Raw genomic sequence first — 27988 nt, forward strand, 5'->3', positions numbered from 1 at the left:
CAAACCACCCCAACACTTAATTGGCTTGAAATGTAATTTTATTATTATCACACAGTTTTGTGGGTTGAATGGGCTCAGCTGGGCAGACCTCCCTGAGAATCATGCAGTTACAGTGTGAAGTTGGCGATGACTTCACTAGGAAGGCTCAATTGGCCTGGGTGTCCAACATGATCCATTTCCATGCTGGTAGCTGATGCTAGCTATTGGCTTGAAGTTCAACAGGAGTCCATAAGTGGCCTACATGTGGCCTCTTCATGCCTCTCCACAAAGCAGAGCAGCTGGGTTGCCAGAGAGATTGGAAAAGAGCAAGAACTCCAAAAAACTCAGATGGAAGCCGTTAAGACCTCTTCTGACCCAGCCCTGGGAGTCATACAGTGTCCCACTGGGAGGCATGTTCACAGGCAGCCATCTTTGGGGACTGGCTTCCGAAAGAGGCACTGATACCGTAATATCCATTATGAGGATTTGGAAAGATATTAAGTTTTCAACTATAAAATAACATTTTGACATTTCTTGATGAAAACTCGAGTTAGCGTCAATTTTTTTTTAATTTTATTTATTTATTTGACAGTCAGAGATCACAAGTAGGCAGAGAGGCAGGCAGAAAGAGAGGAGGAAGCAGGCTCCCTGCTGAGCAGAGAGCCCAATGCGGGGCTCAATCCCAGGACCCTGAGATCATGACCCAAGCCGAAGGCAGAGGCTTTAACCCACTGAGCCACCCAGGCGCCCGTGAGTGACAATTTTAGAAAGTATACATCCAGCTTATCTATTCAACAAATATCTATTAAGTGCCAGCTCTGTACCAATCCCTGTGCTAGGTCTTGGGGATGCATGGAAAATCTGTCATAGAAACTGTCCCCTTGCTGCTTAAGGTCTAGAGACTGCATTATGGAAACCAATAGAAAACAAAAACAGAAGAAGTTCCACAGAACCTGTTGGAGGGCAAAGGAAAGTGAATTGGTTCTCCCTAAAGTGGAGTGAAGGAATGCCAAGAAATGCTTCAGAGAAGAGGGACCTAGGAGGGGAGTCTTGACAAATTAGGATAAACTCCAAACTCCTCAGCATTTATTTGGGACAAGGGTGGGTGGGGTGGGAGGAGCGTGAGGAGGAAGGAGGCCATTCCAAACCAGCAAGCCAGCAAAAACAAAGGTGAGGAGGCATACCACACGTTTAGGGCACTGGAAGCAGTTCCATGTGGCTAGGATGCAGAATTCAGGGGGAGTTCTAGACACAGGCATCAATCTTGCACAATCTTACACAGATGTGTTTAATTTAGTCCACAGATCATGTGTTTTTCTTTTTCACTTTCATAATGAACTACCACACAGTGTTTTTTAATTTTTTAAATCAGTTTCCAACATTTAATAAACAGAAAGTTTAACATAAAAATCCAGCTCTTATGAAAAAAAAATCTTTAATTTGGCTGGACTGGGCCCAAATTCCCACCCAGCAGCAACAGGCTGAAGCCAAGGAATGTCCCCTTTAGATGGGGTTATGAACTCTCCAATTCGCAACACCCACATCTGGTCCCCACCATCCCCTTCACTGTAGGCATTTGAGTCTGAACTCCCCCAACAAGAAGGCTAAGATGCATAGTTTATGTGGGGCGGGGCAGGGAGGGGGCAATTAACAAATAATATTTTATGCTATGCTCAAAGTTTGAACTTCTTCCTCACTATAGTGGGGAAAGGTAAAGGGTATTCAATAGGGAAATGACATGATCAGATTAGCATCTCAAACTGATCCCTCTGGAATCACCAAGATTCATGTGGAAAATGCACTGAAGATGTGATGAGCAGAAGCAAGTAGGCAGATGAGAAACTCTTTCAATATTCCAAGTGAGAACTGATAAGGTCTGATCTGGGGCAGTGGTAGTGAGAGAGAGAGCGAGAGAGGAGGAGACCCAAACAAAAGGCATTAAGGAGTTGAAAAGGCAATAAACACCTAGTCACTGAGTGTGGGGAAGAGAAAAGAGCTACGATGATGCTCAGGAGTGAGGCTACAGTGACACAGAGGAAAAGCAAGTTTGACAAAGAGATCATAATTCCAGCCTTATATGGGGTGAGGTTTACCGCCTGAGGGCCATCAAAGTGCAAGGCAGTTGTGGACATGTCTGGAACACAGAAGAGAGGTAAGGGCCAGAGATGGAGGTTAGGAATTCATGCGCTCATTGGCAGCTGAAGCCACAGGATCAATAAGACAGCCCAGGGAGGGTATAGGGGGTTAGAAGACAGCCAAAGAAAGGAGCCTGAGGAATGTTTCCAGGACAGTCGGAGGAGGAGGAATCAGAGAAGGAAAGCTAGGAGAGCCTATTCCTTGAGAACTGAGGGAAGAAAGAATCTCAAGAAGGGATTGCTCATCAGGATAAAAAATTACAGAGGCATCTTCTGAAGTGTCTACTGTGTGTTACAGGTAGATATCCTCAGGAGGTGATATTCCCAGAGTGTATCAGAAGAATGCCAGAGATGCAGGCTAAAATCCTGAGTGTGGCTGATATGGAAGATAATACCAAGTCCAGCAAAAGACACTGGGATGTGTTTAGGATTCAGGAATAAGTATCAGAAATTACTTTCTGAAGGACTCTACTTTTGAAGAAGAAAGAGAGCATGAGAATTGTTCCCTTTGGGGCGCCTGGGTGGCTCAGTGGTTAAAACCTCTGCCTTCGGCTCAGGTCATGATCTCAGGGTCCTGGGATCAAGTCCCGCATCGGGCTCTCTGCTCGGCAGGGAGCCTGCCTCCTCCTCTCTCTCTCTGCCTACCTCTCTGCCTACTTGTGATCTGTCTGTCAAATAAATAAAAATCTTTTAAAAAAATTAAAAAAAAAAAAAAAAGAATTGTTCCCTTTAACCAGGAGGAGTCTGCAAGGCCTCTCTAAACCTTTTTCAAGAATGCACCTTGAGAAAGATTAGCGAACATTCTGCTGGTTCATTTACATCTACTGGTTCACTTTAAGAACCATCATTTACTCTCACCTGGTCAGTCCATTAACCTTCCACTCCAGTAGATGGGGTCTAAATGAGTGTTTCTTATTGGATAAGGAACAAGTTTTACAATAATGGATTGTTCTTGTGTTTTTCTCCTTTATTATCAAGAGATTTTTGCCAGCAGAAATTTCCATGATAACAAAATGCAATTAGATTTGGGATTTATGCTCTGATCGTAAGAAACCTAGCTAGCAAAGAAGAATAAAATCTGGTTCTTTTCTTAAAAGAGAGACATATTTTCTGACTTGATATTTTCCTACTGAGAGAAATTTTTCTTGTTTAGTTTTGCAAAGGATAAGAGGAGAAAAAAAGAAGTGAGAAAGTGCAATCTCTTTCTATTGAACAACTGGGCTGTGACAATAAAAGTGATATGAGGCTATTTGGGAGGGGCTGGGGGTCACTGGGTTGGTGGTGGTGGGTGTGTGTGGTGTGTGTGTTTGGTATCAGAGAAACCTGAGCTCTTCTGTGGACTCTGAAGACACCAGCGATGAGGAGCAGACAGAGGAGAGGAAGTCAGTAATGTGCAAAATTCCACAGAGGAAAGGGATTTGTCTTGTGTGGAAGGGATGCCTTGTTTGAACTGGAGCAAAAGAGGTAAGCATCATCATGGCCACGTCATGCTATAGGTACAGACAAATGTCCCTTAGAGACAGGCCAGGCCACAGGCTGAACCGGGGGCAGAGGGCCTCTTTTTGAACAGAGTGGGAAAGGCTAAGGGAGGGAGAGAAGCAGAAATAAGTGAAAAAGCCTGGAACATGTACACAAGGCCCCTTTCAAGGTGCTATACTGACTTTCCGTTTGCCCCATTTAGCAGAGAGATGCCTGTAACTGCCTTCTGCCTACATTGAATATAAAAGAAGAAGAATAAAAGAAAATAAAAAATGGACATTATGATAGTTACTGTGCAATTAAGAAGAGGCTGGACTTATAATCAATTATATATTCACTCATTATTCATTCAACAAATATTTACTAAGTGGTACCATGAACCAGATGTGGGTCTAGATATCATTAGCAATGATTAACCAAAAAGAAAAAAATTCTTGCCTCGTAGAATGCATATTCTAGTCCTCTAGTCCTTGGCATATATGCCAAGACAGTCCTTGCTCACATTCCTGAACAGTGTTTGTTTGTTTGTTTGTTTGTTTTTTCCACCAGCTTCCACTGCTGTACAGACCATGCCAAGCAACAGCCTCTCCTCCTAATAAAGGAGGGGAAGCACAAAGAACAACTGTGGGTCCAGAATCATGGAGGACAGGTGGGTTCCCACTCATTTGAATAAAACTGGAAGGACATTCCAAAAAAGAATGCCATGACTTAGTTTGGAATTGGGCCAGGGCCTCCAGATTTCATAGTCTTTAAAAGAATTAGTGTTTTCTAATAATCCATCTGAAACATTATGTTCTAAATGTGATTTTCTGATTAAGGCGCTAGGCATACAACAGACAAACCCTGTAAAACCCACGCAAGGTCTGCCAGGTGTGTGCTACGGAAGCTAAACGGGGCAAGGGATGTAGCCATATCCCTTCTGGTCAAGTTTCTGGATAAATAGATTTCAAGGACAGAGCTGTAACCAGGATTTGGCCACCTCGGGAAGGAACGTAGTATTTGAACAACATCCTTCCCAGACTGAAAGCCACTCAGACGTCGATCGCCATTCCAGGCATTTGGCATGCTGGCTTATGCTAGCAGCCAAGTGCATAATTGCCAGGAACTGGCCAAATCCACGGAGACACCAGTTGCTTCTGAATGCTGAAAAATGTTCGTAATATACCGTAATAAATGTAAGCCTGACTCATTTAATCAGATCTGCGTCCTACCCTGGGGATTTCTGTGCAGGCAAGACATGTTTACTGAAACCACTTCTCTCCACTGCCACCTTCCATTCCAGGAAGAACAAAAGTATTATCTGGTTGGCCTTGCCAATTTCTGTTTTATATTTAGGTTATTAATATGGATGCTTTTAACATACATGTTTCCAACTCATTCTGAACTCACATCAGTATAAAGTGATGAAAATAACTCTTTCTCCTTATTTTAGATGGTACTGAAAAGCAACCTAAGTATTACTGAAAGGCAGAGATTTGAGAGTCTCGGATTCTTCTTCATTCCTGACAAATTTCTCAGAGTAGTTTGCCCAAAACCCAATGAGATGAAATGGGGAAAAGGTTCTAACCGCACTTGCCTGTGAGAAGCCATCTGACTTGAGGCCTTTCTGGGCTTGAGGTTATTTTGAGATATGTGGATAGCTCGGCTTCAAGAGCTGGCCAAACATTCTCCTAATGAGAAGATGGGAAATCAAGCTGGCTGATCCAGTTTCTCTTCCCCAGCTTCTTTTACATAGAGCCTTGATTCCTCAAGTTCAGAAATCTGATTTTCCCAAAGATTGATCTGGCCCCATATAACTGATGTATACCAAATTCACTGGAAAATTCTCTGAGGCCAGAGGTCAATTTTCAAGCAGGAATTTCATTTCATAGGCTACGGATGAGGAGATCATAATTCAGGTTAGGTGACTGGTTGGTCCAAGGTCTAACAGGTAATTGCAGAACCAAGGCTTCAATCCAGGTCTTTTGATGTCGATGGCCTTGCCCTTTCCGCTAGAGCACCTGCCTTCCAGGTGGGAAGCTAACATGCAAGCGTGGCAAGAAGGTACAAAGGGCAGAGTACACTGGTAGGGGGAATAGGGCGGGCACAGGACAGGACTGTGGGACAAGCTGGCAGTGGACAGCAGGACCCATGTGATTGAAGGCCAGGAGCTAGAGTCCAGTTCCAGGGCATACCACAGCATAGAGGAAATGGCGAGAGATCATCAGGGCCCTGTTCAGAACTAAAATATAAACAAAAGAGAAACCGTCTGAGGAGCACAGCAGAGCCAGATTAGGAAATGTGGGCACACGAGGGCATACTGGAGGGCCCCACCACCCCAAGTATTAACCTCCAACTAAATTTCAGAGCATTCTGCTCCAGCCCTGTGCAAGGAAGAAACCATCTGGGACCAGAACAGAGACCAGCCTGTAGGTGGAGCCAAGCACCAGTGGCAGGGCTGCCTCGGAATAGCGCAGAGGAGAGCGGAGAGCGAGCAAGCAAGCCAGGGAGTGAGTGAGGTCATTGCAATGTCAACACCAGCCTTGGGGAGTTCAGAATCCTCTATATAGTCTCTATCTTGACTGCTATAAAATGTGCTCTTGGGGTGCCTGGGTGGCTCAGTGGGTTAAGGCCTCTGCCTCCAGCTGAGGTCATGATCCCAGGGTCCAGGGATCAAGCCCTGCATTGGGCTCTCTGCCTGCTTCTCTGGCTACTTGTGATCTCTGTCTGTCAAATAAATAAATAAAATCTTTAAAAAATAATAATAAATAAAATGTGCTTTTGATTCTGCTTTACCTCTGAAAGACTTCCCTAAAGATGGCTGGAGAGAGGGTGACCACATATTTTACCACCCAAACCCAGAAACTTGTGAAAATAAAAGAGAGAGATGTGAATGAGTAACTGGCATAGGACTAACCCAGGCGAACCCAGACGTGTGGTCACCCCAGCTGGAGACCAAGCACTCGGGACAGACAGGACCAGCACAGCTGGTGGAGAGTGAGATAATCTTGCCAGGACTGGAGACAGGATAGGCCAGAGCACTCCTGGGAAGTAATTCATCAGAAAGGAAGGAAAAGGCAAAGGAGACACACTGGGCTCCATGACATCAAGACAGGACTAGAGGGGAGAGATAATTTCCAGTTCTGCCCAGTGCTGGCCACACCCAACATCCTGTGACTATGGCTTTTAAAAGCCAGTGAAATTGAAAAGAGCTGTTTCATTAAAATTTCCTTAGAAAATAAATGGTGCTGAGAAAATTGGACAGCTATGTATAGAAGAATGAAACTCGACCATTCTCTCACACCATACACAAAGATAAACTCAAAATGGATGAAAGACCTCAGTGTGAGGCAGGAATCTATCAGAATCCTAGAGGAGATCATAGGCAGTAACCTCTTTGATAGCGGGCACAGCAACTTCTTTAAAGACATGTCTCCAAAGGCAAAGGAAACAAAAGCAAAAATGAACTTTTGGGACTTCATCAAGATCAAAAGCTTCTGCACAGCAAAGGAAACAGTCAACAAAACAAAGAGGAAACCCATGGAATGGGAGAAGATATTCACAAATGACACTACAAACAAAGGGCTGATATCCAAGATCTATAAAGAACTCCTCAAACTCAACAGTCAAAAAACAGATGATCATGTCAAAAAATGGGCAGAAGACATGAACAGACACTTCTCCAAAGAAGACATACAAATGGTTACCAGACACATGAAAAAATATTTATCAACATTAGCCATCACGGAAACTCAAATCAAAACCACATTGAGATACTATCTTATACCAGTTAGAATGGCCAAAATTAACAAGCCAGGAAGTAACAACTGCTGGAGAGGATGTGGAGAAAGGGGAGCCCTCTTACACTATTGGTGGGAATGCAAGTTGGTGCAGCCACTTTGGAAAACAGTGTGGGGATTCCTCAGAAAATTAAAAATAGAGCTACCCTATGACCCTGCAATTGCACTATGGGGTATTACCCCAAAGATACATATGTAGTGAAAAAAAGGGCCATATGTAACCCAGTGTTCATAGCAGCAATGGACACAATCACCAAGATGCCTTTCAAGAAACAAATAGATAAAGAAGATATGGTCCATATATACAATGGAGTAATGTGCCTCCATCAGAAAAGATGAATACCCAACTTTTGTATCAACATGGACAGGGCTGGAGGAGATTATGCTGAGTGAAATTAAGTCAAGCAGAGAGTCAATTATCATATGGCTTCCCTTACTGGTGGAGCACAAGGAATAACACAGAGGACATTAGGAGAAGGAAAGGAAAAGTGAATTGGGGGGAATCGAAGGGGGAGATGAAGCATGAGAGACTGTGGACTCTGAGAAACAAACAGGATTTTGGAGGGGAGGAGGGAGGGGAGATGGGTGAGCCTGGTGGTGGGTATTAAGGACAGCATGTATTGCATGGAGCACTGGGTGTGGTGCATAAACAATGAATCTTGGAACCCTGGGGAAGAAAAAAAGTAAATGCTGATTCCACAAGGAAAAAAAAAGAGAACATGAAGATGCAAGGGTTGGTGAAATCCCGCACCAGCAATTTTAACAGCAGTGACAGAGGAGGTGTGGTTGGCACTGTAGCTGGGTGGGACAGCGGTAGACCAGCACAGCACCGTTGGTGGATGTCAGCAAGGCTGCTGCTCCAGGCTAGGGCAATGACCAGACACATTACCCTAGCAAGCAAAAGCAGGAGAGCCAAAGACAGAGGGTGCTTTATTCTTATATCCCAGAGCATATGGAAGGTCATCCATGAGGGCTCAGTGAACTATCATGAGGAATACAGAAGGGCTGCCTTAATATTAATATTTCTTCCCCCACGGCATGAGGAGCTCATTGATGTTGTCTAAATTTAAGAACCTTCTTAATTTGGAGCCACTCAGTTCATATCAGTAGTTTCATAGTCTAATGTCAGCTCATACCCTTCAAATATGTATGTTGCAGTGATACATATATTTCTAAAATAATACAGAAAAATGTGTATACCTAGTAATTAACACATTTTACAGGAACATTTTCCAAAAATTCCTAAAAATTTTGAAGTTTTGCTACTCTCTTAAAGAATGGCATCTCCTGGTTCTCTCTGTCATCCAAGTGATCAGTAGTAGTTTTTCAACAATTTGAAATTAGATACCACTTTGAAATAAAATAACTCACTCATCCCATGGCTAAAATGAAAAAGACAATACCAAATGTTGGTAAAGATGTCAAGCTAGAATTCTGACACAATGCTAGCAGGCATGTGAATAGGTATAACCTCTTTGGAAAACTGTTTGGCACTGTAGCCTATATGCCCAACAGCAAGGCACACATATGTTTACCAAAAGATACGAACAAGAATGTTTATAGCAGCATTTTTCATAATAGCCCAGCCCTGGAAACTCCGTACTGTCTGCCAACAGTGGACTGAATAAATAAATTGCAGTGTATTCATATAATGGAATACCGCCATAAGAATGACACGTACAACCACACACAACAGCATGAATGAATCTCGCAAACACCAAGTTGAACATAAATAGCCAGACATAAGATATTCCACATGTATACCATTTACAAACAAGTGAAATTAATCAATACTGTCCTAAGTCCAAAAGACCTGGGTGCTTTTTGAGCTTATCATTTGTCACTATTTGTCACACCAGTCATTAAGGTCAGCCATATTTAAGAGGAGTATTATATTCTACCTTGTGCTGGAGCATGGCAAAATCACATTGCAGAAGAGCATGTGGGGTGAGTAAAATTGTGATAGGCATTCCAATTATAAAATACAATAGCATTTTAAATTTTTAAAATATTTTAAATAGATTTTATAATCTACTCCAATAATGCAGTGCAAATCAAGTATCATTCTGGGGTAAAACAGAAGCCTATGGAAGGTAAAGAAGAAAATAAGAGCATCAGCAACCAAAGCACACAAAACAAGAAACAATGCACCAGTGTGATGTGCCTTGCCTGGACCAATAACTGTGACCAAAAGAATAGGGTATGTTTATGGGTCAGTCTCAACCACTTGTTCAACAAGATCACATGAAATGAGAAAGGGGGAAACTCTCCAAAGGGAAAAGCAACAGGAAAACAACATATGCCTACCGCCATGTCATAGACTGTGTCAGACGGTCATCATCACAGGAAACTCTAAAACTTGGCATATCAAGTATGAGGAAGTATGTTCTCTCAAGTGGCATTCCACTCTAAGTTTCCATTGTTTTCTCCCCTAACATGTGTTACACATGTCAAATCTATTAGTATTAACATTAAAACATTTTTTAACTATGGATCTAGTTGTAAAACATACATCCAAAGTGCAACTACTGGTAGCAACCATGTTTCATTTCTCTTTGAGCATCTCTCAAAATACTCATCTGTATATGAACATATGTTAACACTTTTGTCTCAGAGACAAAACAGTTTGGACAAATCTTCCACATTGTTTTGACCACATACATTTCTGTTAACAGCTATCATGTCACAAACCCAAAAATTAACTGAGGACAATAGGTGCGGCAGGCTGAGCCCAAACCCTCACTCCTCCTCTCAGGGGACAATCTCGAAGATTAGAGAAGAACCAGGTTACTACAAAGCCATTTAACCAGATGGCTCAGCCAAAGGCCTTGTCAGCTTATGTGGGACCCTCCATAACAAGGGGACCACACCAAGCAGAGAACATCATTTCAAATAATAAGGCAGAGACTTAACATCATGTTGTTAGAAGAAATATACATTTTTCTCGTAGGCTATATATATCAGGGGTTGGGTAAACATTTTCTGTAAAGAGCCAGACAGTAAATATCTTAGGCTTTGCAGGCTATACAGCCCCTGTTGCAGACGCTCAGCTCTGTAGTGCAAAGGCAGCCACTGTCAATACTTATTCAACTGAGTGTAGCTGTATGCCAATAAAACTTTATAAAAACAGGCCTGTGGGAATGGGTCCGTTGGCCACAGTTTGCCAACCCTGGGACTAGATAAAAACAAAAAACCAAAAACTACATCATAGAAGTGAGATGTGTTTGTCTTTAGGCAAAGACAAAGCCCAGACCCAGCCCTGCTAATGGAGAGAACAAACAAAAGTTGAAATGCTCCCAGTTGACCCCCAACCCTCCACCTCCTTCCTACCATGGGACTAATGCTCATCCTCCTGACTCTGCAGATTCAGCAGGGGCCAGAATAGGTTGATTGTGTGTTTTCATCCAGCTGAGGCCAAAGGTGGCAGAACTTGCACAACATTCGATGGAACTGGGACTTCATCCATTCTGAGGAAGAAGGTATGTTCTGAGGAAGCAGAAGAGACCCCTGATGCTGAAGATTAAAGAGATCTGTGAAGACAACGTTGGAAGAAGGGGAAAAAAGGTCAGAGTTAGAGAATGAGGGAGTATTGAATAGCCACCAGGGAGGACTTACCTGGAGCCCAGGTCCAAATCTTTCTTTGGACTCTTTCTTGAATCCTTTAGAAAAGAAGCTCTTAAGCCTCCCGCAATCCCCTGCTTTATTTCCTACCACTTTCTGCCTCATTCATTTTCTTCCAAACTGGCCTCCTTGATGTTTCGGGAATATACCTAACACATTCCTACCTCAGGACCTTTGCGCCTCCTTTTTTGACAGACTTTTTAGACAGACAGAAAACTTTTCCACAAATGGTTCACTCACTTTTCATTTGGATGTCTCAAATGACATCTCCTCGAAAGATGCCTTCCTTCACTTTTCTATCTAGAATAGCATCTTCATCAGGCTCTGCTTATTTTAATTTTTCTTCACAGCACCTATCACTACCTAACTCTCTTCACCTATAACATGTGAGTCCCATAAAGGCAGAGATATTGGTTAATTCATTCCAGTTCACTCCCAGCATCTTGAATAGTATATAGGACCCAAGTGGTGCTCAATAAATATTCTCTGAATGAATGTATCAGTCAGTCAATCAAATCCAACATGTCTATGATGGCTAATTTTATGTGTCAACTTGGCTGGGCTATTGCACCCAGATATTTGGTCAAACATTATTTTTTATGTTTCTGTGAAGGTGTTTTTGGATGAGATTAATATTTAAATTGGGGGTCCCTGAGTGAAGCAGACTGCCCTCTATAATGTGGGTGGGCCACGTTCAATCAGTTGAAGGTCTGAATAGAACAAAAGACAAGAGAGCATCTGCAGCAATCTGCCTTTCAGCTTCATCTGCAAAATCTGTTAGTCCTGGTTCTAAAGCAGACTGCCTTTGAACTTCAGCTGCACCTCCTTCCTGAAGCTCCAACCCCATAGACAACTCTGTCAGACTTTGCAGACTTGCCAAACTTTCACAACTGGGAGATCCACTTCCTTAAAATAAATCTCTTTCTGTCTGTCCTCTTGGTGCTCTTTCTCTGGAGAATCCTGACTAATACAGACTCCAAGTCAAACTATGCTTTCTTCTTTACTAGAGAATTCCTCTTATTAGCTCTCCACCCACTGGTTTTCACAACATGAGTCAGGGAGCTGAAATTTCCACACATTCTGCAGATGTGCAGGTAATATGGGTCCCGATGACTTCCTTCTCCTGGCCAGCTAAATGGGGACGGAAGAGTGGGGGAGAGGATAATCAACCACAGCTTTTCAAGATTGTAGCTGATTATGTAAAAACACTAGCACGAAAAATCATCTGGAGACTTATCTTCCTTTCTCACAATACCATTGCATTCACATTTACTGAACACGAAAGTAGATCTACAAGCTAATTTGTCTAGATTCTAGCATAGTTTAGAACCCAGAATACCAAACATACAAGTTATGTTTGTATTTTGAATTTTTAGTCCTGTCCATCGTACTTATATGACTAGACGGGACCATAAGTATAAAGTCTATGGGGAATGGAGTGTTTTCATAAGATGCTCCAAGACAGTGCTCCCCCCCTAAACCCTTAAGATTTTTAAAAATTTAAGAAAAGAAATACCCTAACCTGGTACCACTCAGGAATCCTGTCATGAGAAAGTAAGCCTTTCCAGCGTCCCCAAAGGGTTGGGGCTGCCTTCAGATGCTTTCTTCGCTCTGGCTTCCCGCCCTCTCCCGGCTCCCCACTGCGGGGGGGGGAGGGGAGGGCGCCCTCCCAGCCAATCAACGTTCAATAGCGCCCTCCAGCCGCGCGTCTTTCAAAGGCCCCTAGAAACCAATGGGCGGTTAAAGGCCGAGCCCAGGCACTCGGGGGCGGAGGATAAAACAGGGAGAGGGTCTGATTGGCTCCTAGAAGGCGCCTCGCTCCACCTCCCAGAAGGATCTACCAATGAGCTGAGCGAAGGGGCGGGCTCGCGCGGGGCGCTCGCTGGGACGCCGGTGCTGCTGGCGAGAGGCGGCCGCAGGTCAGGACGCTGGGCTGCCAGCGATGAAACCGGTGAGTCGGGCGGAGGCTTGGACGAGCGATGCCGCAGGGACGGAAGCGGCCCCGAGGCCAGTTCTCGGTCCTGGGGACAGCCCAGGCCTGGTCGCGGCCTGACTCGCCCTGTAACCGTCCTGGGTCGGGGAGGTGGCGCTTCCCTGGACGGGGGAGAGCGATGACTGAGAAGGAACAGGGTCGGTGGCGGACGTGGGGACGACAGACATTCGCTGTGCACCTGTTGTGCACCGGCTGGGTACTGCCGCCTGCCGAGTCTCCTAAGCCTCGCGACAGCCCTGCCAGAGAGGGCTGAATCCGGTTTTACGGAAGAAACTGAGGCTTGGAGAGCTGAGGGGTCTCGGTCTTATCAGTCTGCCTCATACCCAGCCCCAAAGGATGTCCGGGGATGCCCCGCGCGCCTCTGGTGAGCGGTCCTCACCGCAGACGGGGAAAACTCGAGGAAAGACCTTTGCCAACCCCCGTTGGTGGGCGCGTCACCATCTCCCGGGGCCAACTGGCACTGCGCGCCTTTCTGGGGTTCAGAATCTCTGGACCCGGGGGAGCAGAAACGTCTGACTCTGTTAGGATTTGTTAACCTGGCTGGAAGAGCCTAGTGAAGGAGCCACACTCTGAAAATCTTGAATCGTCAAAACTGCTAAAGGGAAAGGAAAAACAAACGCAAGGAGCCGAGGTCCCACCTGACTCGATCACCTGTCACCAGGGTTGACAACCTATGGAACATTAAAGGTCCTTCATTTGAGTTGATAATAATAATAACGCAAAGAGATCCAAAGCAACTCACATCCATAGCCTAAATGGCTCTGCAATGTGATCTTGTAGTAACAAGACCGTTATAGAGTATAGATTCAGAGCTAGAAAGCACACTAGCTGGTTACTCTTGCTAATCCCCTTGTTTCCTTGTGGAGGGGCGTCAGCCGTCCTTCACTCCCGGCCTCTTTTCCCGCTTGTTCCCTGAAGGGACAGAGTGAGAGATCTGATCCCCCAGACTAGGAGGAGCTGAACAAAATAGCTGGACCCTTTCTTCCCTTCTCTCTGCAGTGGGTTGTTCATTGCTGCTTCTGACTGGGTAGGTAAGTCCAATTCTGGAGTGAAGAGCTGACAGGCCCACTGGACTTTTAAAGCCACATCCTCCCTTTGACACTCAGTAATAAAACTTACATACTGATCTCCATTTGCCTCTCCACTGTTTTATCTCTCAGTGGTTCCAAGTTGGAAATAAGAAGAAAGGTGTCTTTTTTTTTTTTTTTTGGCCTATTAAACTACTGACTCTTACGTAGAAATTATGCCTACAGGATTGAGTTCCAACTCCTTAGATCGTTACACAAACTCCATCTCAATCTCTCTAGTCCGTAATTCACACAGTTGAGGGCATGATATTCTACCCGTCCACCCCCCCCCCCATTAACCAAACTACTAGGCCATATTGGGGTTGTTTTTTGAGAGATAGGGCTAGTTAAAACTACTTATCTGGCTTCATCACCTCTGCTCCAATGTCACAGTTCCTTAAAACAAGTTTTTTCTCCTTTTGCCTTTATTGCCTTAACTTCTTCCTTATCTGCCTAAAAACTTCCTGCTTGTCCTTCAAAACCCAGCTAATTTATCCCCTCTGAAGATTTCTCCACCTCTCTAAGCAGTCACTCAGTTGGTTAAGCATCTGTCTTTGGCTCAGGTCATGATGGTGCCCCACATCAGGCTCTTTGCTCAGCAGGGAATCTGCTTCTCCCTCTCCCTTTGCCTGCTGCTCCCCCTGCTTGTGTTTGTGCTCTCTCTTTCCCTCCTCCCCATCAAATGAAAAAAAAAATCTTTAAAAATAAAATGCATAGTTTATGCTTCCATTTTAGCACTTATGACTTTCTTTTCTAATCTATGCACACACCTCTCCAACTGTACTGAAACTTTTTATTTTATGGATCTTTGCATCTCCACTTGGAAAATGAAGGTGTTTAAGAAATGTTTGTGAATTAACGAATAGGTCTCCTCACTTTATAGTTGTAGAAAACGGAGACCCAGAATAAACTGAGGTTGTTTGTCCGAGATTATACAGTAAGTGGCAGAGCCAAAAACAGGATCCTGGTTTTTCCCAGTCCAACTCTCTTTCCACCACAGAACACTATAATTATTAATAGGATGGTAAACTCAGTAATTTAGTATTTATATCGCTGATCATTCTGATATTCCAAGTTGAATAAATTGCAAATATGCAGTCAGTGTGTGTTTAAGCAAGGATCAGCTTATACATACGTATTCTTCTTTACAGTTATTTAACATAACTGATTTCTTTTGAAGCCTAGTTCATTGCAAACAAGCGAGTTTGACTCATCAGACGAAGAGCCTATTGAAGATGAACAGACTCCAATTCAGATATCATGGTATGTTCTGATCAATGATCATTTCTGATCAATGATGAGCTAAATTATTTGATTATTTGATCACAGTCCGTGTAGATAATGTGGTCCACATTTTGAAAATATTTAGTGATTCTCTTCTGAGGATTGGGTAATTCTGATCTTTAAGGGATCCTCTAACTCCATGATTTATTTACTGTCTATGATAGAAGAAGACTTTTCTTTTGGATGGGGGATGGGCAGAGGAGGAAGTGAATTCTTCATGCATTCAGAAAACCATAGTAGAAACAAGTAAGGACTTGAGACAGGATCCACATATCTGCAATTTAGTACCCAAACCTACTTATTCTTTTATGACAAAAGAACAATATACCGAACATAGGATGAGATATTTAATTGTTTATCATTTAGTCAAATCCTAGAACTACTTGCCACAATAATGCATCTATTAGCAGACCCTGCCTAAGATAAATGCCATGTTACCATAGATACAATAGCAAAAACAAATGTTTCTATATAGAATCAACTTCCAAATTTTGGCAGTGACTTATTACACCAGAATCTCTACAACAATCAATGCTTTCTCTCATCCCTGTAAATGTAATAATCTCTCTAAGAAAACACCATTTCCAACTATAGGAAGAGAAAAAGAGTGTGTTACCTCCAAAGTTCCTTTTGTTCTGTCATCAAATAGCAATTATCTTTCATTTCCCCTTACACAACCCCCTTTAAAACTCAAAAACTCATCTAATTTTCAAAGTTACATGGTATTTATACAATGCCCCCTGTTTTCCTCTAAATTCATCTTCTGTCTTATAGACCAAGCTAGCCTTTATCTGCTTTGTCCCTGAGTACTGAAAACTGGGAATATGATTTTGAAATTATTTTATTTGAACCAAAATCCATTACAACAAGGAATGACCTGCAATTTTTATCACATGAAATTATATCTGTTTAAGGAAGTCCTACAAAGAAATCTTTAAATAGTAATGGAGAATGAATGCTGAGGATGAAATCATCAGAAGGTCATTTTCTAGACAATTCCCCAAGATTACTAACGCAAAATATGTCAGATAACATACCACAGGGTAACTTAAATATGTTTTATACTATTATATTTGCATACGCATTTTTGTTTTGTAACTACAGTAAAACTTTAAAACACCCTTATTCCATGCCAAGCACGCATTTCTTGAACTGAGTTTCCACTTACAACTTTTTAAAAACTGAAGTAAACTTAAAGTTTTATTCTTTTCAGGCTACCCCTGTCACAAGTGAATTGTTCTCAGTTTCTTGGTTTATGTGCTCTTCCAGGTAGGTAACACTACAGTTGGCTTCTATTGATACTTAAGATAATCTGTTAATTAGCTAATACATCATTGTACTGAGCAAGAAGAGAATTTCCTAGATCATCAACCTGGAGAACTCACTTTAGGATGCCCTCATGTGGGCTCTAGCTAAAAGAACAGAAATCACTCTTCAACCCTTCCAGACCCATTCACAGTTCTGCATTTCTGATTACCTATCTTAAAAAAAACTTCAGCATTGGGGTACAAGGTGAGGCTGAGGGCAACTGGCAGGTATTTATTACAGAAAGGACACAGAAAAAAGACTCTATGGATTAGGAGCTCCTTCACCTGGGGTCTATGAATCCCTTCAATTATATTCCTAGGAATATAAGAAATTGAAATCCACACTCAAAATGAAATTGAAACATATAAATGATCATAGAGGTATGACCTTGTAAAGTAACTGTGTATGTGTTTAAATATATTTGTTATATGTGAGCAAAAACTGACTTTTTCACTTGCCTTATTACTGCTTATAGGTTGTAAATTTAAAAATGTTAGAAGAAATATCCAAAAAGACACAGGTAGGTATAACATTAAACAACCATATTAATTATTTTTCCTTAATAACACTGAAAATCTCTTTGTCAAAAAGAACAAACGCTAGTCTCTGTTCAGTATACAAAATATATGTTTGTTATTTCATAATTTCAAACTGTAGACTTATTCTGACACACAAAGATATTTGCAAAGGGCACAGAGAACTAACTCCTCATTTACTAAATACAGCATCACTTTTCACTGATTATTGTAGTTACACATAGAAATTGCATTTGAGTTTAAAATGTGTAAGTTAGAGGGAGGAAAGTATGTAAATAGAAAATTTCCATTTCGCTGCCCAGATCTTTTAACATATTGTCCTTTACAGACATGATTGTGATGGTAGAAATTAAACCTAAGCCAGAGGTAGTACTGAAATTGTCCATCCTGGGTAGGAAATTTAGAGAGCTAGCATCTGGGTGGGAAAGATGGAATAGGGTCTGCTCTTCCCGGGCTCAAGGATTCACCCCACAAATATCCTGATAACCCACCCCAATTTGGAATTTACATATTCCATGGAACTAAAAAACTTGGATTTTCAAAACATTTTATCCTGTTGGCCTGGAATATCTCAAGGCTAATAGTCCTACCAATGTCCCCATAATATACCAAAATAAATATAAATAAACACATGCACGTGCACACGTACACACATAATCTCTCTCTCTCTCTCTCTCTCTCTCTCTCTCTCACACACACACACACACACACACATACACATCTTGATTCTGACCGGTATAAATTTTTTAAATCTTAAAGTTTTTTCCTGGCTATTTTGGGATATCAATTTATTAATTTGCTTTCTCTGATTTATTCCTTCCCTACCAAAAAAGACTTACAGAGGCTAAAAGATTAGTTGACTTTTGAATTACTTGTAAAGATTCTCTGATTTAGATATACCTGCCATGGTAGGGAGTTTTTATTTGGAGAACATTTAGGTCATAAGCAAACTATAATGAAAATCACTGGCTCAAGAACCAGTTTTGCACATTTTGGAAAGCCCTATTCATTTAGTATCTTCTCTAAACGGGGTTTCCAATATTTTACCAAACCTTTTGTTTTCCAGTGAGATCTTAAATGGAATCCAAAGTATAAAAGATGACAGTCTGGTGAGAGAGACCTAGACTCTCCCTGCATCAACCCCTATATTTCCCTCCTCAGAGTTCTTTCTAGGAAAGTTTGAAAACCACTGTGTAATAGAAATTACCCATTGTGTGCAAGAGTCAGAAAATCACCTACCCTTAAAAATGAAGTATGCAGACTTCAGTTTTAATTCTTTTAGAAGTATGAAAACATAATAGTATTATTATAAAAAATAAAATAAAATAAAATAAAGCAGCACTGTCCAGAGTCACAGATAGAAGCCACGTGTGTAACTTTACATTTTCTAGCTGCCATATTAAAAAAGTAAAAACAGATGAAATTAACTTGATATATTTTATTTAGCCTAACAGAGCCTAAATAGTTTCATTTTGATGGTTTTAAACCTAAAATAAATTATTAATGAGATACAGATTTTTTTGTACTTGATCTTTGAGATCAGACATGGATTTTACACTTAGGATACATCTCAATTTGGACTAGCCACATTTCAAGTACAAATCTGGAGGTTCATGATAAAAGACGCTTCATTAAATTAGACCCTGGATTTAGCAGGGAGAGAGAGGAGGCTGAGATCAGCCAGAATTAGTTATTCATTTTGAACATAAGACTCTAGAGTGAATATTGCCGTGAGAATGTTTTAGTGTATAGAATGACCTATAGTACTATTGCTTTGTTCATATTCATTATAGTGAAATTAGCTAAGTCACCTAGAAATTCTAGCATAGTTAACGTTTTATTTCCTAGAGATCTAGTCCATAAAATGAAATGCATGGTGGCAAGACACCATGCAAATATAAAGGAGAGCATGAGCTCAGGCAGCCTGGGCATGCAGGAGATTTTACATACAGTGCTTAGGGTAAAACAAAACAGCAGAGGGAGGAAAATAGCAAACATGGATTTTGGGAGAAGACAATGGGAGAGAAACATACTTTTGTTTTTTCACAAGAGTTTATTTTGAAATAGCAGATTTTAAAATTCATTTTTAAAGCCATATGGAAAAAAAAGATTTTTTTCAAGAACAGCAATATACTTGGCTCATCTTAAAATTCAGTTTAAAACATTTTGAATTATTAAGTCATTATAATACTATAAATATCATATAATTATTATGATAATATAATCACTATATTATAATGCTATCATCCTATTATAATATAATATAATTAGGATCATTATTATATTATAGTATGATTTTATTAAGGTGATTAATTTTAATCACCTTTTGGTCCAGGTTTTCCAATTTCTATTTTGTGCTTAGTGACTTGATTTTTACCCTTCTTTGAAGACAGATCAATATTGTTTTAGTTATTAATAAGTCTTTCAAATTTTTAGATTATCATTTGTTATTTACTTAATTTGGCTTAAGAAATTTAACAACACATCCTCTGTCTTGACTGTATTTAAATTTGTAATATTTTGTACATGTGTATCCGTATCTTGGTTTATTGGCAGAAGAACTAAAGAGCTATGGTATACAAGACATATTTGTTTTCTGCACCAGAGGAGAACTGTCAAAATACAGAGTCCCAAACCTTTTGGACCTCTACCATCAGTATGGATTTATCACTCATCATCATCCAATTCCAGATGGAGGGACTCCTGACATAGCCCGCTGCTGTGAAATAATGGAGGAGCTTGCAATCTGCCTTAAAAATAACCGAAAAACCTTAATACAGTATGTTATTCTTTTCTCCATAAATAACATGAGAAATGCCCCAGTCAGAAAGATTTTTCTAGTTATTGCATCCTTATTCACTTATTACCTACCTTACAGTTTGGTGAAAGGATCAAAAGGAAATAAAGCATGACAGGTACTCGTATAATGTCTACTATAGGGCAAGCACTCTGATATTTGCCATTAGTCCTTTTGAAGGGTAAGGACAATAGAGGAGTAGATTTGGAAATTTTTAGAACAGATTTACAGGCTTTTTATTCTTTCTTTTTGCCTTAGAGCATTACTTATAATTTTTGGTCCCTCTTCCTTCCAAAAAAGATGGGGCATCATTCTTATGATACCCTTACTCATTCACTGGTCAGCCTTTCAGTGGGTTAGTTGCTTCTAACCACCAAAAAAAAAAAAAAAAAAAGTCAGCATGGAGGGCCACCAAGTGGCTCAGGTAGTTAAGAATCTGCCTTCATCTCAGGTCATGATCCCAGGGATCGAGCCCTGCATCAGGCTCCCTGCTCAATGGGGAGTCTGCTTATCCCTGTCCCTCTGACCTTCCCCTCCGCTCGCTTTCTCTCTCTCTCAAATGAATAAATAAAAAATCTTGAGGGGGAAAAAAAGGTCAGTTTTTTAAAAATCAGCAAAGAAATCATAAGCAATGAGCAATCTTAAAAATATGACTGTAAAATTATATTTGATGATATCAATTTGCCACCAGACCAAAAGAGGTACTCTCATTGTTTGTCGATGGCTAATTTAATTTCCATACCAGTGGCACAAGCTGCTGGTATGGAAATTTAAAACAAAATAAAATGAACTAAGAGGGGGGAAAAGGAGGCGAGAGGAGAAAAGTAGCTTGGAGAAAGGAAAAAGGGAGTGCCAATCGGCAGTAGACAATAGCAATACAAAGATTAGAAGTGATGTTGTGGATAATGCAGTAGATGCTCTGCCTGCAGTGAGACACGTAGCAGAGTTTCTGTGATTCTTGTACTTTTTGTATCCTAATAAACTGCTTAATCCTTCCTGGAACAAGATAGAGTATTAAATAGTTTGATACCTCAAAAGCTCTAAAGTCATTGCTCTGAACTAGAAAGTATGCAGACTATACCAAATAACCAGGTAGTCTCATGGCACCAAGGGAAAGGGCAAGCCCAGCCGGCTTCTCCATAGACCTAGAGCTGGGGGGCCCTGTGCCCACAGTTCCCATTACAAAGGTGAACAAAGCAGTGCACGGGGCTTTGGGGACACACACTGTGACTGAAGTGAACTCAAATGTACAGAGAACTGGACACCATCCTACTACAGTTTCCAGCCTTTCTCTAGAGAAAAGCGTAATCTACAATTATAAGCAATTACTAACTGCTTTACTAATTATAAAAGCAAAATTTTAGAACAAAGTTGTCTATTCTAAATTATCTAATAAGTCTAAGTAAAATAGCATTAGATAATTACATGTGGCTTGCAAAAAATATTTTTCAATTTGGGGACCCATTTTTCAAATCAGTTCTGAGATTTTTTTTTAATTTTAATTTTAGTTTTTTAAGATTTTTTTTATTTATTTGACCGAGAGAGACAGAAAGAGAAGGAATACAAGCAGGGGTAATGGGAGAAGGAGAAGCAGGCTCCCCACTGAGCTAGGAGTCTGATGTGGGGCTTGATCCCGGGACACTGGGACCATGACCTGAGCCGAAGGCAGATGCTTAATGACTGAGCCACCTAGGCGCTCCTCTTTTTTTTTTTTTTAATACATCCTTGAGAACAGCCTCTACTGAAAAGTTTCTAGAGATCAAACTAGCTCAGATTAGTGAAATTTAATGAATTTTACTTGAGTGGGTTCTAGCACACCAAATGTTGTCTGATGTTTGAATAGAATACAAACAGGATGGAAAGATGGTTACATAGGTTGAATGCTTCTGGCTCCCATAAAATAAAGCATCTGTTGACTGGAAATTTTCATCATCTTAGAGCTTTTAAAGGTGTTCTACAGTGATTAATTTTCTACCCATTCTGCCATCTTTGAGTGCTTCCATTGCTAGATGGCTCTACAGTTTATCCCTCAGAAACTGGGTCTGGTAAAATTTTTTCTACCATTTTGTTAACTGCTGGTGCTATCCCATTGATTCTCCCTGTGCATTTTTGTTCCTTTATAAAATCAGCGAAACTGCTTGCCTACTGTACTATGCTGTTTCCTAGTGCTGTTGTTACAAAGTGGGTAGCTTAGGACAACAGAAATTTTCTCTCCCCCAGTTCTGAAGGAAGAAGTCCAAAATCAAGGTGTCAACAGGACCATATGCCCTCTGAGACTCTGGTAGAATCCTTCCTTGCCTCTTCCTAGCTTCTGGTGGTGGCCGTCACTCTTTAGCATTCCTTGGTTCATAGCTGCATCACTCCAATCTCTGCCTCTGTCATCACAGGATTCTCTCTGTGTTGCTGTGTCTTCCTGGGGCATTTCGTCTTATAAGGATACCAGTCAGGGACCTGGGTGGCTCAGTCAGTTAAGTGTCTGCCTTCAGCTCAGGTCATGAACCTGGGGTCCTGGGATCAAATCCTGCATTGGGCTCCCTACTCAGCAGAGAGTCTGCTTTTCCCTCTATTCCTCCCCACTGCCTGTGCTCTCTCTCTCACAAATAAATAAATAAATCTTTAAAAAAAAAAAAAAAAAGGACACAAGTTATACTGCATTAGGGTCTACCCCTATGATCTCATCTTAACTTAATTACATCTGCAAAGACCCTATTTCTAGACAAGGTCACTTTCACAGTACCGGGCATTAGGACTTCAACACACCTTTATGGGGCTACAATTCAACCCATAACACCTACAGTGTACCACACATTATGAATACAAAACAGGCACTGTGAGGTCCACTCCCCGCCCTCAAGGAGCCCATGCTAATGGCACAACCATGTAGGTGCAGTCAGACTCACACAAGGTATACACAAGGTGGCACAGAGAGCAGTGAGAGCTTCCATGGGGCACAAAGGCAATTCAGAAAAGGCCATTTGAGTTAGGTTTTGAAGGATGAGCAGGAATCAGAAGAGGAAAGATAAAGGTATGAGGAAGTACTCACCGTGCAGAGATACACTGAAGTGCCCATCTCTACCTTCCTATGGTAGATCCTCATCTCTGAAATGGGTCTCTATCCGGGACACTTTGTAGAAAGCAAGCTTGTGACTACTCTAGGAGCCAGTATCTGCTTGGTCTGTGGCTCACATCCTCTCCTGGCTTCATCTGCGGTACCCCACGCTCACTCATGGTCCTGAGAAGTTGTCGGCACTACTTTAGGTTCAATAAACCCTCTTAAAAAGTTAGGAATTGTGTAACACATATTTTAAGCATCTTCAAAAGTAATTGGGATGAATGGTTTTGTTGCTTGGAGGTTTAATCATGATTTTTTTTTCTGGAAAATCCAGTTCTGCAGAACTGCTGATTTCTTCACAGGGCTAGACTAGAGCACCTAACATGCATTGACTTTTTACTCTGTGCCAAGCTCTGTTGCAAGCCCTTTACAAATTTAGTTACCTCATTCAGTCCTAACTATGATGCGGGTACTGTGGCTATCACCATTTTTTAGGTGATAGGGCTGAGGCCCAGAGAGGTTAAATCACTTGCTTAGGTTCACGCATGTCATAATGACAGATTCACCATTCAGCCCCAGACAGCAGGGCTCTAGAACCCAGCCTCCAAACCTCTGTTACATGCCACCTCTGTACTCTTTTTAGGTAAAGAAGTCATCATATGGACTTGTTCCATAACCATGGTTTTGTTTAGACAGAGGAAAATAAACTGGCAGTTGGTCAAAACAGACCGATTTCTATTTAGTAACATATTCCACTTCCCGGATGTGGATCCTGGTGTTTAAGAGGTCGATGAAAAGGCCCTGCCTGCATTGACCACTAGAGGTGTTTAGAATACTTCCCAACAAATAAATAAGTACACCCTGCTCCTGGTTAATTTAAAAATTCTTATTGGGGCACCTGGGTGGCTCAGTGGGTTAAACCTCTGCCTTCAGATCAGGTCATGATCTCAGGGTCCTGGGACTGAGTCCCACATCGGGCTCTCTGCTCAACGGGGAGCCAGCTTCCCACCCACCCGCCTCTCTCTCTGCCTGCCTCTCTGCCTACTTGTGATCTCTGTCAAATAAACAAATAAAATTTTTTAAAAACTTATTAACCTCTGTGTGCCAGGCGCTGTGCTAGTAGGCACTATTAGAAAGAGAGGGCAGAAAGAGCAGGTCTTCAGTTCTAATTGGTGGGGTAGAAGGAAAACACAATATTCAAAACTGTGCTTCCCTTTCAGCTGTTATGGAGGACTTGGGAGATCTTGTCTTGGTAAGAAATGTGTTTTCATTATTCGGTATTTTTCTTTATCCTCAAAGTAGGCAAAAGTATCAGTTTCTGGGCCATATGCTCACTTTGTATTAAAATGAGACAAAATAATATATAAATCTGCTAAGACCTTAGGAATTATTTAAGGACCTTAATTTGGTCTTCTCTAGAAAGCTAGAGTGCGAATGGGAAGTATTTTCGACCTTGTTTTGAAGGATTCTGCAAAACATAATATACACGTCTTAGCACCTGCATTCTTGTGTTTTGTTTTGTTTTCCAATGTTTTCTCTATGCAGGTGTTATGATACTGACAGCAAATTCTAAATAATATCCATCATAAGTATGAAAACCAAAGTGAATTACTTCATGCAATTACTGTTCACTTTTTAAAAAAATGTGTTAGGAAGAAAAATAGTTAACAAAGTGGCATACTGGAGTAACAGTTAATCCTTTTAATGTTGGACAGTATCAAAATTAAAAACTTCTATGCTTCTAAGGAAATTATCAAAATAAAAAGAATTCACAGAATGGGAAAAAATATTTACAAATCATATATCTGATAAGGGGCTTACCTAGAATATATAAAGAATTCTTACATCTCAATAATAAGAAGACAACCCAATTAAAAAATGGGCAAAGGATCTAAATAGATATTTCTCCGAACAAAATATACAAATGACCATTAAGGACATGAAAAGATTTCTAACATCATGAGTCATCATGGAAATGCAAATCAAAACCACAAAGCGATACCCCTCAATACCCATTAGGATGCCTATTATCCAAATAATGGAAAAAATCCACAGGGATGTGGAGAAATTGGAACTTCCATACACTGCGGGAGAGAATGTGAAATGGTGCAGCTGCTTTGGACAACGGTCTGGCAGTACTTCCTCAAACAGTTAAACATAGAGTCACCATGTGCCCCAGCAAGTCCTGCCCAAAACAAATGGAAGCACGTCTACACACAAACTTGTACGTGAACATTTATAGCAGCATTATTCACAAGAGCCAACAAATGGAGCCGGCCTAAATGCCCATCAACTGACAGTGGATAAACAAAATGTACATCCATACAATGGGATATTACGCATCCATAAAAATGAAAGAAGTAGTGACACGTCACAATAGGTTTGCATCTTGAAAACGTTATCCTAAGAAGCCAGTCACACAAGCACACATATGATTGCATTTATATAAGATATCTAGATTAGGCAAACCCATAGGAAGCAGATTAATGGCTGCTTAGGGCAGGGTGACGGGGGCAGGGGGATGATGACAAGAGGGGACAGAGTTTCTTTTTGAGGGGATGAAAAGGTTCTAAAATGGACTGTGGTGATGGCTGCACCCATCTGTGAATACACTAAAATCCACCGAATGGTGCACTTTAAATGAATGAATTCTACGGTATATTAAATAGAGCTCAATAAAGAATGAAGCCAGTTTAAACTTCAACTCAACCACAGTCATTTAAAATCGTAATTTAACTGTCAAAAAGATACGCTAGAACTCTTTTAATCCACTTTGCACAATGACACTCAACTCCATCTTCTGCACGAGCAGAAGTCTAATTAAATATGCAATGCTCTACCTTATCATTAATTATTTAATAATATACTATTTTCCTAATGTGTTCCATTAGTGGCCGCTTGTCTCCTCCTCTACCTGTCTGACACAGTGTCACCAGAGCAAGCCATCGACAGCCTGAGAGACCTGCGAGGGTCTGGAGCGATACAGACGATCAAGGTAAGGAGGCTGTGTGTTCCTGGTTTAGGGACAGTTAGAGACACAGTGGAGTCCCATCATCAAGAGGGCAATGAAAACCCAAAGCATTCTGTTAGTCATATATCACCTGCTCAAAACTTACATTTATATATAACCTGAATGTCTGAAGAAGTTCACCGTGTTTCTAACAAGCTAATGAAAAATATGACCTTTCCGGTTTACTCTTGCAGGATCTACCACTGTTCAGTTTTTGCCCATTCAGTTTCAGAATGAATCCTCTTATCTGGAAAAATTGGGAAATTTTTAATTTAATATTTATTTAACTTTTGCAAATGAAAGTATTCCTATAAACTTGGTAGTTTCTTGGCCAGAAAGATCTAGTGAACATCCTCTCCTATCACCAAAATAGTTAACAAAGACCAGTGAATGACTATAATACAAAAAACCCCACAAAGCTATGCTAATTATCCTTTGCGGTGAATAACTAAAATGACAACTTCGCATTTACTTTCCCCTTAACACTTAAAAATCTCTGCAGTAGCAGTGCTCCAAGGATATTATTTTGTATTAATGTTCCTGAAAGATCCTGCAGATTTCACTTTATTTCTAGATTTGTAAAGCCAATTTGCCTTCCTTTCCCAAGTACACTGTCTCAGCATTAGGACTAAATCAGAAGATCAGGCACGAGAGTCCTGGCCTTCAGGGGCTTCCTGGGCTTGAGTCCATCTTCCCAGGGTCAGGGGTCTATGGAAGGGCCATGAATGTGAATTATTACAGTAACTGACAAATTCACCAAGCAGTCTGATTCTTGGGGCTTAACTCAGGTCATTCAAAACAATCCATACAGGATCCACTTCACTGTACAGGTTCTGAAAACAGAATTCCCCTTCTTATCTCAAAATCCAGGGATCCTTCAAATTCAAGAAGCTTTCAGGTCTCCCTCTGAAACAAAACCAAATGCTCAAACATACCTGACTGTGTGTTTTACATCTTTAATTTTGGAGCAAATCGAGCCCACATTATATGGGTTGTCTGCTGATCACCTCAGCACTCTGTAGCAGACAGGCTTTCCCATTTCTGTGCTGATAAGAGCTAGTAGGAGGCAATTTCAATTTCCCGATAACTATAAAAAATGAGATTATTGGCAGAATAATATCCTCCAGGAAACTATTAAAACTCCAAATAAATTATTTAAAGTTTTATTTCACTTATCTGTTAAGATTCGTGTTTTTAATACTGACTACTATGAACATTGATCCAAATGGATTGTATCATCACAAGAAGCAGCGATCTAGGGCTTCCATAAATTAAGAAATAGATTTTCTTGAAATATACCATTGTTAATTGCTATAGAAAGTACCCTGTCCTCCCTACTTATACCCCAGAGGAAAATATATTAGCAAAAAGAATGCCTTCACATATTATTTTTAATTTTAATTTGCTGCTGCCAGTAAAAGGATTGTACAGATTTATAAAACATTCGTGTGTATTGCATGTTACCTTCTGATTTTTAAACAAGTTTCTTCACACTATATGCTACTTTATTAAAAGGGAAATATTCTCATAAGGCAAACACTTCCTTATCCAAAAGGATGTAGAACTGTACTTAGCAATTATTTTTTGATTCCTGATTCCTACTAGTATTGTGACTACTCTGCTAACTAGATTTCTACAATATATTTCAATGTATCTTTACTTTTTTCAGCAATATAATTATCTTCATGAGTTTCGGGACAAACTAGCTGCACATCTATCATCAAGAGATTCATTATCAAGATCTGTATCTAGATAAAAAAGAATTTCAAATAACATATATATGACCATGTCTGAAATTTAAGAGCTATTTAACATAATTTGTATGGAAATGAAACTTACTAGTGTCACCAACCCGAATGTAAATGTTTATGTGCAGATAATCCTAAAGTTTTTATTGACAAATCCTGATTGTGTGTCTCATCTCTTATAGATCAAAAAATTGCTATAC

The 27988-nt window shown here is 40.8% G+C and overlaps 1 protein-coding gene across 1 annotated transcript; it reads left to right on the top strand.

The window, feature by feature from the left end:
• Positions 1-12839: 12839 nt before the first annotated feature.
• CDKN3 (cyclin dependent kinase inhibitor 3) lies at positions 12840-27942 on the top strand. Its single transcript, XM_032344265.1, has 8 exons — positions 12840-12944; positions 15234-15316; positions 16551-16606; positions 17121-17165; positions 19738-19960; positions 24251-24282; positions 25922-26025; positions 27710-27942. The coding sequence occupies exons 1-8, from the start codon at positions 12936-12938 to the stop codon at positions 27794-27796; spliced, it is 639 nt and encodes a 212-aa protein (XP_032200156.1). The 5' UTR covers positions 12840-12935; the 3' UTR covers positions 27797-27942.
• Positions 27943-27988: the final 46 nt, after the last annotated feature.

This window comes from Mustela erminea, chromosome 5 (genome assembly GCF_009829155.1).
Source record: "Mustela erminea isolate mMusErm1 chromosome 5, mMusErm1.Pri, whole genome shotgun sequence".
Taxonomy (NCBI): domain Eukaryota; kingdom Metazoa; phylum Chordata; class Mammalia; order Carnivora; family Mustelidae; genus Mustela; species Mustela erminea.

Excerpts from the sequence above, each read along its gene's own strand:
- CDKN3 (XM_032344265.1), top strand. Across the intron at positions 15,317-16,550 it reads ACTCCAATTCAGATATCATG|GCTACCCCTGTCACAAGTGA; the intron begins GTATGTTCTGAT and ends TATTCTTTTCAG. Across the intron at positions 26,026-27,709 it reads GAGCGATACAGACGATCAAG|CAATATAATTATCTTCATGA; the intron begins GTAAGGAGGCTG and ends TACTTTTTTCAG.